The 15275-nt window shown below is 41.5% G+C and overlaps 1 protein-coding gene across 3 annotated transcripts in view; it reads right to left on the bottom strand.

Annotated features, from left to right (window-relative positions):
* The window catches only part of cep128 (centrosomal protein 128), a 178759-nt gene that overhangs the window by 90166 nt on the left and 73318 nt on the right, over positions 1–15275 (bottom strand). For all 3 annotated transcript variants that reach the window (XM_084433350.1, XM_084433351.1, XM_084433349.1), the window contains 3 exons: positions 1258–1332; positions 277–412; positions 62–192 (listed from right to left, as the gene is read on the bottom strand). In XM_084433350.1, the coding sequence (XP_084289476.1) occupies positions 62–192; positions 277–412; positions 1258–1332 (342 nt within the window). The remainder of the gene's footprint in view (positions 1–61; positions 193–276; positions 413–1257; positions 1333–15275) is intronic.

Raw genomic sequence — 15275 nt, 5'->3', positions numbered from 1 at the left:
AATAACCACCTCCATTACCTAAATTAAGAAGGAAAATGGCTATGGGAAAAAACACACAAACCTCAACCTGGAAAGCGAGCTGAGTTTTCTCTCTCTCTTTGCGTTCTACACATTTTTTCAGTTCCTCCATCTCACTAGAAACACTGATTTTACCCAGCTGCACCCGCAGCTCTTCAACCTCTCTCTCCAGGTCTGTGCACAGACGGTGACACACAGTGATTAAACAGTAAACAATCCACAAAACACTCTAACCTCACCCATATCAACATATTTTACCACTGTCAAGACTTGTCACCCCTCTCTCCTGCGGTCTCCTTGCGCTTCTTTGCTGAGACGAGAGTAAAGACACCTCCCTCTGCAAATTTACACGCTCCTTCTCCATCCTCAGAAGCTGAGAACGCATGGCATCAATCTGCAGGTCAACAGCACAGACACACACATTAAAAAATAAAAACTGTCCACCATTTAATCCCCCCACTGAATTAGTTACTCCACTGTACCCCACTATGCATGAAAGGAGATCACATCAGCCCCTTTGTTGTGCTTAATAGGACTCTACCACTGTATATACTTAGTTGAATATCTCAGAAATTTAAAGCATTAACTTGGTTTTTAACTTTGTGCAACAAATACAGAAGAACAAACTGTTGAACAAGCTGTCTTGATCTGCATCTTGCTTTCAGCAGCTTGTGATGCGCAGAGGTAGTGCTAATGGTTTGCAAGAGCTGTGCGCTTTCATTGACTAGCACAGTTAAATTCTCACACTTTATTAGTATTTATAGCTCCTAACTTAATAAAACAAGCTGTGTTACTCTGTGGAATAATTCCCTCAAAATGTAGAACTGTATGCAGGTGTGAGGTTCTTAATTTAAATGAAATAAATAGAGATCTCTCCCCATGTGTGCCATAGGTTGCTGACTTCTGATATTAAGGATGCAAAAAACAGGTTTTATAAATATAGTCCATACGACTGGTGCACTACAAATCTTTTGAAGCTCTATGATAGCTTTGTGCGAGAAACAGACGTTATTCATTGGTAACCTTCCCCTTCCTTAATTGCAAGGGAAAATGTCCCGCTATTTAAAATGCCATCTTTTTGTGTTTTTTGGAAGATAGAAAGTTTAGGTTTAGAACAACATAAGGGCAAGAATAAAATGAAGGAGAGTAAATGATGACAATTTTAGATGAACAAAGGAAAACATCTTTGCATCAGCCAGCGCTGTAGCAAAACAATTCAGTGGAAGAAGGGAAGCTCACCTGCTGAAGAAGGGTGTCTCGTCCTCCTTCTGATTGATCCAGCTGCTTTCTGAGTCTCTCCAATTCCTGCTGCATCTGTAGAGGAATTTGCAGTAAGTAACCAAATTTTTGCTTCATGATTATGGGCATAAATTCTGCTCTAATTTCTAGCTTATTCCAATTGAGAAACACCCACTGTCTGAACACACTCAACACAACTCAAATTTGGTTTTGGCATTTTGGCAGCTAATAAAAATAGAAATAGGAGTACCAAGCACACATGAACAATAGGTTGACTTCTTTCATAGAGCAAGTTCACCATGTAAATGTGTTTGATGTATACACCGACGATGAGCCAAAACATTATGACTAGGGCTGGGCATTGACACAAATTTCACGATTCGATTCATAAGCTTGAGATTAATTGTGGCCTATCAGGTACAGTACATGGCAAATATCCTCAAGGATAAGTATACAGGGAACCCCAGTTGGTACATCACTATAATTAATATCTTAAAAATATATCTAAATTATGACGTATGCTCTCAATGAAAAATGCAGAAAAGTTAGTTCATGTGTGCATGACCTCGAGGCTAGATTATTGTAATGCTCTACTGGGTGGTTGCCCTGCACGCTTAATAAACAAACTCCAGCTGGTTCAAAATGAAGCAGCTATAGTTCTTACTAGAACCAGGAAGTAGTGGAAGCATTGGCTCCCTATTAAACATTGCATACATTTTAAAATTTTGCTAATTACTTACAACGCACTAAACGGTTTTGTTCCTCAGTACTTAAAGGTCCCATGACATGGATAATTTTATTATTTTATAATGTTTCCTGGGGTGCCCTTATAATGTTAGTATGTTTTTAAGATAACAAATGTTAATAATTTAGAAATAAAAGGCATTTTTCCTAGCCTGATTTTAGCCTCTGATTTGAACACTGTTTGAAGGGGCGTGTCTGCTGTGAGACTTCAGTGTAAACACCCACTGCTGTGATTGGCTGACATGCTTGCATATGAAATAGCTAGCATTACATGTGGAACTCTCTCGAATACTTTTACTATTAGGCAAGGCAAGGCAAGTTTATTTATATAGCACATTTCATACACAATGGCAATTCAAAGTGCTTTTCTTCTATTCAAAGAAATAAGAATAATTAAAACAGTTTAGAAAAATAAAATAAAATACAGTACAGTACAAACAGTCGGACGAACAGTGGTACAGTAAATGCATAGCTAAACAGATGTGTTTTGAGTCTGGATTTGAATGTGACTACTGTAGGAGCACATCTGATCTCTTCTGGAAGCTGGTTCCAGCTGCGGCTGGCATAATAGCTAAAAGCGGACTCGCCATGCTTAGAGTGAACCCTTGGTATTTCTAGATGATATCTATCTATAAATTACAGGAACGTCTGTCTGTCTGTGTGTCTGTCTGTCTGTGTGTCTGTCTGTCTGTGTGCCTGTTAACCACATATCTCTCGAACCGTTAGTCCGATGGATTTCAAACTCGACAGGTGTCTTGCACGAGTAAGTGCAGTGCCAAGTTTGACGTTGTTTGGATGAGAAATGCAAAAGATATCGGTAAATATATCGGTAAAAGAAGCACTTAGAAGGTTTTGGTTTAAAAATAAACATTCTGACATTAGAGGGTTGTATCGGTCAAAGAAGCCCCAAGAAGGTTGTGGTTTAAAAATAAACATTCTGACATAAACATTCTGTCAGCTACAATGTTTACTTCTGAATATTATAGTTTGGTTAATAGTAACCACTATTTTCTTGTTTCAAACTTTCACATAGCATCTTTAGGTTATAATAACATAAAAAATTCAAATCCAGATTTAGATTTTCAAAGATTTATTATAAAAACGGATTATTTTCCCCCAAAAATGCAATAAATTCATGACACTTTTTTTCAAAATGCAATTATTCCATTGAATCAATATAAAAGCTATGTTTTATCATATTGAAACTTTTGAAATCAGCCATCGCTAAGAAATATCTCCTGAACTATTTTGACGGCGATCAGCTCACAAAAACTGATTTTGCACGGGCACTTTGCACTGCTCCCTGAATCGACGTGCTTATTCATTTGTGGATGTTAACTGAATCTGTAAGTCAGCTATGCTGTTTTACTTCTGAATATTATATTTCATTCTGGTGCGCTTAACGTTATCGCTGCTGTGTAATAGTAGCCTATGCTATTCACCAACTAAACATATCCTATTCAGTGCGTTCAGTCTCTTTCACGGGCATCATTTGTAGTAGCCTATTCACAAACTGTATGCTCAAGCATAGCGTTTTCTCGGAGTTCACTGTGTGCTTTCTACCATGCACAAATAAAAATGTCACTGAACTTTTGCTGTGTAATAGTAACAATGAGCACTCAAACACACCAAACCAACAATTACTAAATACACACTCAAAAACTGATTTTGCACGGATTTTGCATATCTCTCGAACTGTTAGTCCGATGGATTTCAAACTCGACAGGTGTCTTGCTACGGGCACGAGTAAGTGCAGTGCCAAGTTTGACGTTGTTTGGATGAGAAATGCAAAAGATATCGTTAAAAATACCAGTAAAAGAAGCACTTACAAGGTTGTGGTTTAAAAATAAACATTCTGACATTAGAGGGTTGTATCGGTCAAAGAAGCCCCAAGAAGGTTGTGGTTTAAAAATAAACACTGTTTACTTCTGAATATTATATTTTATTCACAGCCATCATTTGTAGTAGCCTATTCACAAACTGTTTGCTCAAGCGTAGCATTTTTTCGGAGTTCACTGTGTAGCCTGTAGAGGTCTTCACAGTGAACCCGAGACCCGTCGACCCGGGACCCGACCCGGGACCCGTACGGGTTCGGGTCTATATTTTAAATTATCAGCCGGGTCCGGGTCGGGTCCGAATTTATTACTTCGGGTCCCGGGTCTGTTTAACATGTGTAATACCCGTGCGATCGGAGTCATTAGATCAGACTCGGAGAAAACCCGGCCGTGATTAGACACTGCTTGTGTTTTTTTGTAACTTGCAACTTGTAAAATTAGGACACTCAAAATAAATTGCGTTAAAAAGCATATTTTAGGTTGATCCAGCTAGCGTGCATGTGCAGTCTCAAGCGCGTGTCATGTTTCTATGGCAACCAGCAGAGTTTCAGTGAGGGACCGCCAAACCGCGCTTTAGATTTTACAATATAAATTAACAGTCTTGTTTAATCTTAAAGTTTTAGTGGTCAGATTCAGACTCGATGCAGAGCAGAGAGCACGGAGATGATAGCAAATAAATAACGTCAGCGGCCATGGCACTGAACGAGCAATCGTTATTATAACGTTAGTTCAAAAGGGCAAACAGTCAAAGTTATTATGCGAGTTAACTCGAGTCAGAATGTATGTTACATGTGCAAAGTTGCATTTGTCATCCGTCACCGTGACATCAAGTGGACTTTTGAAGCTGAAATAATGAGTGGATTAAGCTTGGACTTGGAATAACTAGAGGAATAACATGAATAACTTTCTTGTCGGAGGATTGTAATGCATGATCACAGCCAGTCAGGTAACGTTAACGTTACAAGGAAGGGAGAGGAGACTACTACGCTTCCATGGCTCCTTAAATTAGGTAAGACAAAAAGTTGTATTTTTCGCAACAGGTTTATTGACTTGTAATAGCAGTTTAAGGTGGAATATATGACAATCGGGTCCAGTCGGGTCTGTGTCTTCCCGGCGGTTTCGGGTCCAGCTTTCAAATAATAGACGGGTCCAGGTCGGGTCCGGTTAGGCATTTCTCGGATCTGCACGGGTCCGGGTCCAGCTTTTGAAATAATAGACGGGTCCGGGTCGGTTCGGTTTAGCACATTACGGGTCTCTTTCGGGTTCGGGCACGAATTTTTGGACCCGTGAAGACCTCTAGTAGCCTGCTCCCTGAAATCTGTATTGTAACAATGAGCACTCAAACACACCAAACCAACAATTACTAAAAACACACACAAAAACTGATTTTGCACGGGCACTTTGCACTGCTCCCTGAATCACGACGCGCTTATTCATCTGTGGATGTTATCTGAATCTGTAAGTCAGCTATGCTGTTTACTTCTGAATATTGTTTACTTCTGAATATTATATTTCATTCTGGTGCGCTTAACGTTATTGCTATTGTGTAATAGTAGCCTATGCTATTCACCAGCTAAACAATCATATTCAATGCGTTCACAGTCTCTTTCACGGGCATCAAAAACACACACAAAAACTGATTTTTCACGGGTATTTTGCACTAGTGATCCTAATGATCTGAGTAATCTCTGTTGGGTTTATACTGTCTTATAGTCTTTTTGGGAAGGCCAGTGAGGAGTCCATTACAATAATCCACCCTGCTGGTGATGAAAGCATGCACAAGTTTCTCTAAGTCTTGTCTGGAAACAAAGCATCTAATTCTTGCAATATTTTTCAGATGATAGTATGCTGATTTAGTTATTGCTTTGACATGACTACTGAAACTAAGGTCTGACTCTAGTGTCACACCAAGATTCCTGACTTGATTTTTTGTTGTTTGACCCCTAGAGTGAAGGTATGCGTTCACCTTGAGAACTTCATCTTTGTTTCCAAACGCAATGACTTCAGTTTTGTCTTTGTTTAACTGAAGAAAGTTTTGGCACATCCAACTGTTGACTTCATCAATGCATTGGCACAGGGAGTCAATGGGGCTGTAATAGTTAGGCAATAGGGCTGAGTAGATCTGTGTGTCGTCTGCATAGCTGTGGTAAGCAATTTGGTTCTTTCTCATTATTTGGCTCATTGGGAGCATATACAGGTTGAACAGGAGTGGCGCAAGAATTGAGCCTTGAGGGACTCCGCATGTCATGGATGTCCACTCAGACTTATGGTCTCCTATACTCACATAATAACCTCTCCCATGACCTGAACCATTTTAGGACTATCCCAGAAAGCCCCACCCAGTTTTCCAGCCTGTCAAGAAGTATGTTATGATCGACAGTGTCAAATGCAGCTCTGAGGTCGAGTAGTTACCAGCACTGATAATTTGCCTGAATCAGTATTTAAGCGAATATCGTTTATTATCTTTATGAGCGCTGTCTCTGTGCTGTGGTGCGGTTGGAAACCAGATTGAAAATTGTCAAAGTATACATTCGAGCATTAGAATTTGTTCAGCTTCCTATGAAAGGAAGATTTGAGATCGGTCTATAGTTGCTTAATATGGTCTTATCCAGATTGCTCTTTTTCAGGAGGGGCTTGACAACTGCAGTTTTCAGGGAGTTTGGAAAACTCCCAGAGAGAAGTGAGGCATATACCACTTCTAGAAGATCTGCTTCTAAACTGTTTAACACACTTTTGAAAAAAGATGTGGGAAGTGTGTCAAGAGCGCAGGTTGATGTTTTAAGTTATGTATGGTTTCTTCCAAAATTTTGCCATCAATTTCTTTGAAATCAGACATAGTAACTACTTTCTCAGGTGGTCTGATCTGTCTGACCCCAGCGCAACTCAAGGATGTGCTGATCACCTTTCTGATATTATTGATTTTCTCAGAGAAGAAAGAAGCAAACTCACTGCACTTGCTGTCTGAGAGCATTTCACTGGAAATCTGGCTTGGGGGGTTTGTCAGTCTCTCTACAGTAGCAAAAAGAGTTTTGCGTGTGTTGTTTAAATTGCTGTTTATAATATTTGAGAAGAAAGTCTGTCTAGCTTTGCCTAGTTCCATATTGAAAACAGAAAGGCTGTCTTTGTAGATGTTATAATGGACAAGTTTTGTCTTCCGCCACATGCGCTCTGCTTTTCTGCATTGTCTTTTCATATTTTGCACTGCTGTTGAGTTTCTCCAAGGTGCTTTTTGTCTGCTACTCTTCTTCCTGACTTTCACAGGAGCAATATCATCAAATACACTTAACTTTTGAGTTAAAATAATCAAGAAGAAAGACTGGATGTAAATGGCTACAGCTAGCATACTAATCCCAATAAGTGACAAAATAACGCCAACATTTTCCTATTTGCATGTTGTGATTTGTATAGTCACAGTGTGTACAAATAACAAGGTCATATGAGACACAGCCATTTTTTAAACGTTTAAATACTGGGAACTATTTTCTCAGAAGGCGAAGCACTGCTACTTGGGCGGAGTGATTAGCACAGCACCCGAGAAGCGCCGTGGTGAGGAGCAGAGAGTTCGCTCAGAGTTGGAGTAATAGAGTCAGCAATTACTAGATAGTAAATGCAAAGTTTACAATCATGGGTGTTCGCTGTATTGTAAAGAGCTGCGACAATAAACAGGGGAGACCAGGTAATACCATGATGTTTCATAGAATTCCAGCCAAAAACGCTGACCTGATGAATCAATGGCTACTTGCTCTGGATATAGATCCAAACACACCTGTAGACATCATCAAGGACTAACGCGTTTGCTCAGAACATTTCACGGAGGACTATTTTGAAAAAATGGAATTTGCCACACGGACCATGAAACGTGTGTATCATCGATAGTAAAGACAGGACAAAGTGGATCACCTGCGGCTGCGGTAAGTGTTCCGTTATGTTTTTAGATGACTAGCCTACTGTTACAGTGCCATTAGCTAGATGTAATGTAACCTTAGTGACACTAATACATGAATAGGGTTCTCACTAGTATTACATTTGTTCCCGGGCTCCATGTATCCCCTGTAATGTTAGTATTGTGTTGTCACAAACGCGCTCTATCGCCCCAGTAACAAATAAGCGGCGCTAAAGGTAACTTTCAGGACTGTAGCCTTCAACTTGCTAATGAATTAGAGGGGGGGATGGGCAGTTTTCATTTTTGAGAAACAGTGACCTTGTTTGTGAAATAGCAGGCTACTCCCGTTCTGATTCTCCCCTCGACCTCAGTCTGTTCGGCATCTTGTCTATCAGCTTCCAAAGTTTGTAACTCCTCGTCTGTGTATTCTGGCTCAAAACGATATGGTTCTAGATCTTGGTTTGATACCAAATAAAAATCCTCTGACAATTCCTCACATTCGCTACTAGCTAGTTAGTCACGTTGGTTTTATTGACGGAACGGCGCTTCCCGGGTGCTGCGCTCATCACTCCGCCCAAGTAGCAGTGCTTCGCCTTCTGAGAAAATAGTTCCCAGTATTTAAACATTTAAAAAATGGCTGTGTCTCATATGACCTTGTTATTTGTACACACTGTGACTATACAAATCACAACATGTAAATAGGAAAATGTTGGCGTTATTTTGTCACTTATTGGGATTAGTATGCTAGCTGTAGCCATTTACATCCAGTCTTTCTTCTTGACTATTATTATAACAGACTTACAGCACGCACGGAGATGAAAAAGGTATGTATGGACTTATCTAACTCTGGGGGATACGGTGAATAAGCTAAAGTCCCAAAAAGTCGAAGTGTTCCTTTAATAACAATCGATGAAATGTTTAGACCCTTACTGATAAGTAAATCTAGAGTGTGTCCACGATTGTGTGTGGGTCCATGTACATGCTGAGTCAGATCAAAAGTTTTTTAAACAGTTTTGATTTCTTTTGCCATATTGGTTTCTGCATTATCTATGTGAATGCTAAAATCTCCAGCAATGGCAAAACAGTCAAACTCTGAGGTAATTGTTGATAACAGTTCTATAAAGTCCTCAGCAAAGGCTGGAGAGTATTTTGGAGGCCTGTAAATAATGATAAGTAAAATGCGTGGAGCACCTTTTAACACAATACCCAGATATGATATTTGCTTACATTGACAGATATCTTTAAAAAGAGCAGCTAGACCCCCACCTCTCTTAACAGCTCTGCAGACACTCATAAAAGTAAAGTTAGGAGGGGATGTTTCATTGAGGATTGTTGCACTGCAGCTGTCTTCTAGCCAGGTTTCATTTAGAAGCATAAAATCCAGGTTGTTTGTGGTTAAGTCGTTGACTAGAAGTGATTTATTTTTAAGTGAGCGGATGTTTAAAAGTGCTAACTTAACAGTCTTACTTTTTGTCCCCACAGCAATCTTAGTTTGACGTGTAATAGGCACCAGATTAGTTGGGTTTGCTGTACGGCTATTGAAGGCCTTAGACCAGGGCTATTCAATTGGCGGACCGGAAGCAACCTCCAAAAGGCCCAACCCGTGGTCCCGTCAAAAATGCACATCCCTACATAAATTCATACAGTAGTACAGACCACGTAGCCTAGCAACACGCAAACAATGCAGAGCGTGCCGGTAGTAGCCTAGATTACTATCAATATGTCTTTCTCAACACTGAAACGTAAAACTGCGAATGAAAACCGTCAGTTTAACCCTGCCTGGACTGACAAATACTTTACCGCCACATCCAAACGCCAGACCGATGTGTTTAATTTGTAATGAGTGCGTTGCAGTACTTAAAGATTACAATGGCCCTCATTTATCAAAAGTGCGTACACCAAATTTCCAGCGTACACCTGGCGTACACCCAAAACCACAGTGACTTTGAGATTTATCAATATGGACGTTGGCGTACGGCACGCTCAAATCCTACGCCAGCTCAGGAGGTGGTGTACGCACGTTTTGAGTTAGTGCGGAAATGCGCAGAAAAACCATTCCTAACACCACAAAACGCACTGACAAACTAAAAGATATGATATATTATGACCCACTGTAAAAAAACAACAACATAGTAATAATAAACTTCACTGTTTATTTTTGTGCAACATGGACTTCAATGTTTAATTTGTGTGACTTTACCAAAGCATTTGATTTGTAGGCATATGTATTCCTTCAGTTGCGAGCCTGTGCGCTTTACCTGACGTTTCAAGCCGACGTGTGCGGTGTAAATGAGGGGTTATACTTTCGCCTGGCTCCGCAGCGCGAGTCTCCGCAGACTGCGCGCGCACCTCCCCAAACGGACGAGGCGTTTATAGGCTACTCGACGCGCTCGCCGTTGTACTATTCTTTGAAACGATAGTTAGGCCAGGGTTAGGCCCGGCAGGTGTGCACGGACTGGGTTCAGTAAAAGGCTTTCAATGACCAAAAAATAATTCAGACTGACAAAATAATAAAAATGACATTCTTCTTCTTTTAAATAATAATAATAATAATAATACAAATAATAATAATAATAATAATAATAACGACATTCTTCTTCTAAATAACAATAAGCGTCATTAATGATAAAAATCTAGAAATCAATTTCGTTTCTTTCCACCTCCCTGGTTTCTCTTTCTCTTTCTCAAAGAAGTTTCTCTTCTTTGCCGTCTTCCGTGTGTCCATGGCGTAAAATGAGGGCGTGGGGGAAGCGGAGACTTGAATATATAGGGGCGTGTTATTCTAATGACGCTCGTTTTCAGCCGCGGCATTTATCAAGGGCAGGTATTGCGTACACCTGGATTTCAAAGGTACGCACAGCTTCATAAATCAGGCGGTGAGAGGAGTGTAAGCATAATCTTACGCCAACATATACGCCCGTTTCTACGCAATAATGATAAATGAGGGCCAATGTGCGGAGGCACCATGTTGAGAAACACCAGACTTTCCGCACCAATTTTCCCGAGGGATCTCAAGAGAGGGCAGCAAAAGTGCAAAGTTTGTTGGCATCTTACAACTGGAGCAGTACTACCATAGTGCGGTCATTCACAGCCCAAGAGAGAGCTACCGCAGCATCCCTTCGTGTTTCCTGGATATTGGCAAAAAAGAAAAGGCCATTCACAGACTCTGAAACCGTGAAGGACTGTATGCTGGCCGTCGTGGATGAGGTGATAAATGACAATAAAATGAAAACGAGCGTGGCATCTGCTATAAAAAACGTACCCCTGTCAGATACTTCCAACATTCGTAGGGTTGAAATTTTTGCTGCAGATGTGTATGAAACGCTGTTAGGAGACCTAATGAAAGCTGATACTATGTCTATAGCAGTAGATGAGTCCACAGACAAAACTGATACTGCTCAGTTATGCATATATGTTCGTTTTTTTGACAGCAAATGCTTAAGAGAGGAGCTGCTCTGCCTACTGCCGTTAGAAGGACACACAACGGGCGATATAGTCTTTGGGAAAATTTCCGCTTTTTTTAAAGACAATGGTCTGGATATGACGCATGTGTGCATGCTTGTGACAGATGGGGCTCCATCCATGAAAGGGAAAGTGAATGGTTTGGCAGCATGTTGGTCTGCTGTTGCACCTCGGTTGATCTCCTTACACTGCATTGTGCATCAGGCGGTGTTGTGCGCAAAACTAAGTGGGGCGCTCAAAATGACAATGGACAACGTGATGGCTACAATTCATTTTATTCGCTCCACATCAAGCCTCCAACACCGCTTGTTCCGCATGCTGCTGTCAGAAATGTCTGCTGAGCACCACGATCTGCTTTTGCATAATGACGTGAGGTGGCTGTCCAAAGGCAAAGCACTGGAGCGTTTCTGTGGTCTCAGAGAGGAGATCATAACTCTCCTCCACAGCAGCAAGCAAAAAAAAGGCAGAAACGCACTTGAGTCGCATACTGGACGACAACTTCATGGCCGATGCCTGCTTTCTGAGCGACATATTCAAACACCTGAATGATCTCAATTTGGCACTACAAGGCAGAGACAAAACGACCTTGTGGAACAGATGCGCGCATTCCCAGTTAAATTGGACCTTTTCGCAAATGATTTGAGCACAGGCCGAATGCTGCATTTTCCGACACTCCGCAAATGCATCTCATCCCCCGCACAAATCACGGATGTGATGACAGATTTCATTGCAAGGTTAAAAATGAACTTTGCTGGTCGATTGGATGGACTTGTTCTGCCCACAGAGGTGGCCGTTTTTGTCAGAGACCCGTTCACTGTTGCAATAGAAGGGGACTTATCCGCCAGAGCAAAGCAAGTGGTTCCTTCCATTGACAAGGGGAAATTCACACTCAAACTTGTTGACATGCAGTCATCTGTAACCATGGCACAGGAGCTTTGCACTAACGGGTCTACAATGTTTTGGACTGATGTCAACGTACATCAGTTCCCTAACATTAAGAAAGTAGCGATCGTCATGCTCAGTATGTTTGGATCAACATACACATGTGAGTCAAGTTTTTCACACATGAACTCCATAAAAAGCAACTCTCTCCACCAACGCCTTCGGACTGCATTGACAACTTACGAGCCTAAAGTCACTGCTCTCGTTCAAAACAAAAAATGTCACTTCTCCCACTAAATCAGCTGGGTAACTGTAGCCTACATCAATAGCCGCGTTTCCACTGTCGGGCCAGGGCCGGGCCGTGCTAGTGCGTGCCAGGGCCAGTCGCGTTTCCACTGTCACTTCCGGGGCTGGATCGGGGCTTACTCGAGGCCAACGGCCAGGATTTCTGGCCCGTCGAATACCTTGGGCCAAAGCGGGCCAGCTCGGGCTAGAGGAGTGGTTACCAACAGAGGAGGAGTTTACCAGCGCCGGATGATTCTGTCAGCATTAAAGACTTAAAAATAAAATAATTTAACTCGCGTTCATGTTTGAATGCCTTCTGTTTGTGATGCAAAAGACTATGCGCGCTAACCGTTACCATAGTAAACATAGTAAACGCTTGAAGATACGCATAGTAAAAAAAAACATAGTGAACGCTTAAAGAAATCAGACCAATCATAAAGGCTATGACAGTCATGTTTTTATTTTATCTGTCATAGCCTACGTCTCGTCTCTTTAAACCGGACTATCATAAAATAAAGTAACTTTTTTTTCAGGAGCTTCCTCTGTTTCTCTGACTGAAATATCTGTATGGGAGTCGAGAGATTGCTAAAGCTCCTCAGGTCGTGGCATATATTTGTAGAAATTATCATTTTTTTCTAAATGTGATGTAAATATGATAAAGAAACAGACGCGACTGAAAAAGTAAGTGTGTCCTCTTTCTTTTGTGAAATAGACCTAACGGTAATTTATTTCTGAGTGACTAATGTGCAATTTTGACATAAATTAATTCATTATGATCAATTTATCACTTTTTATTGTAAATCTGTGGTAAAACATCGATGCTTGGGTTTTAAATATTCAAGTAAACAAACAAAAAAAATGCTAGCAAACGGCCGCTTTTATCGTGTTTGTTTTCAACGCTGTTTCCAGTGATTTCTGATTAGTTTTCTGATAAAACTTCCATTTGTTGGTGAAAGGATGGGTTAGTGTGACGTTGTTCCAGAGAGGCGTGTTACGGGCGTGTTTTAGTGAAGCGCTGCGGAGCTTCTGGCCCGACAGTGGAAACGCAGGCCCGGTGCTATTGGCCCGAGGCTATTAGCCCGGCACGGCCCGTTTAAAGCCCTGGCCCGGCCCTGGCCCGACAGTGGAAACGCGGCTAATATAATGTTGGATGTGTAACAAAGGCATGCCTAATCACAAATGTGGTGATTTAAAATATGTTCCCTCAGTATGTGCAGTAGTCCACCTTGTATTCATGTGTTAGTTATAGCCTAGTTGTGAATACTGTGCACTTTTTATTTTATGCACTTTGAGATGTTCCTGGGTCAAATGTGAGCAAGATGTTTATTTTGTTTCAAAAGGAAACTTAATGTTATTGCTTATCAGTGTTGGGGATAACGAGTTACAAAGTAACGGATTACAGTAACGATATTACTTTTTTGGGTAACGAAGTAAAGTAACGCATTACACTAAAAATATCGGTAACTACACTACTTTACTAGACTATAGGAACGCGCTTTCCTGCGTTACCCAAGCCGTGTTTGCCTGTGTGTAAAGTTCTGTCTGTTTAAGTGGCGCGTGCATGCTGTGTGTGTGCTTGCCTGGGCACCGTTGCCATAGAGATCGATTTGAGTGACGTAGCTGCTGGTGCGAAGGAGAGAGGGAAATGGAGACGGAGACGGAGACAGGGGGTTTCGGCCAGTGGCGATATTCACATTACTTTCAGTTTATTGCTCGAAAGGACAAAAATATTTGTGTGAAATGCACTTTATGCCCAGGCGACAAGTGTCTTTCAACTGCTGCCAACTCAATGAGCAACCTGTCCAAGCATTTGTCAGCCCAGCACGGTAATACAAAACTTGTAGCGAAAGATCCTGCTCGCCGATCATTTGAAGGAGTCACTCATCAGCCGACCCCGCCTAAACAAGCTAAGCTTTTCTCAAGTCTTGGAGCGCAGCAGGTAACACAAAACAAAATGAACAGGCTAGTTGCAGGGTTCACTGTAGAAGACATGCTTCCCCTGTCGACCATTGAATCACCCAGGTTTAGAAAAATACTAGATAAAATACCCGCGACTCGCAAGCCAACGTCCGACAGGAAAACATTTTCCCATTACCTGGATAAGTGTTATTCCGACATGGAATCGAAGCTCAAAAGAACTTTCGAGTCCCTGGATCATGTGTCTACCACCGCGGACATTTGGTCCACCAACAACAAAAGTTATTTAGGAATGACGGTGCACTGGATAGACAGCATTAGTTTTAAACGCAAGAAGGCTGCGCTTGCCTGCAAACGGGTGAGAGGAAGACACACTTACGATGTCATAGCTAGCGAAATAGAACAGGTTCATTCAGCCTTTGGACTATCACATAAAGTAACAGCCTGTGTCACTGATAATGGCAGCAATTTTGTAAAAGCCTTTAGAATGTTTGAATCCCATCCTGATGATGGGTCTGACTCTGACGAGCCATCTGATGATGAGGAGGGGGAGGAGGTCACTTTTACTGATGTTGCCGAAGCACTCTCCACAGAATCAGATGAGACATTTTCAGTGCCGCCTCATCTGCGCTGTGCAGCACATACACTAAATCTGATCTCAAAAAATGACCTGGAGAAATGGCTGACCAGTAACAATGACTGTAAAGCACTTTACAGAAGTGCTCTCGCCAAGTGTGCAGCTCTCTGGACAAAAACTAGTCGCTCTACTGTGGCTTCAGACCAGGTTGAGGATGTGCTAAAAAGAAAGCTCATCATACCCACTGCTACACGCTGGAACTCGACTCATAACGCCTTATCTTTCATCACAGAAATCCCAATCAGAGATTTAAACACCATTTTTTCTAGACTGAGTGTAAAGGGCATCACTGAGCGAGAGTATCAGTTCCTGAAGGAATATTGTGCAGTGTCAAAACCTCTTGCTGCTGCATTAGATATACTACAAGGAGAAG

The sequence above is a fragment of the Rutilus rutilus genome (assembly GCF_951802725.1).
Source record: "Rutilus rutilus genome assembly, chromosome: 15".
Taxonomy (NCBI): Eukaryota; Metazoa; Chordata; class Actinopteri; order Cypriniformes; family Leuciscidae; genus Rutilus; species Rutilus rutilus.
The sequence above is the reverse complement of the archived record's forward strand: the minus strand, read 5'-3'. Positions and strand labels throughout refer to the sequence as shown.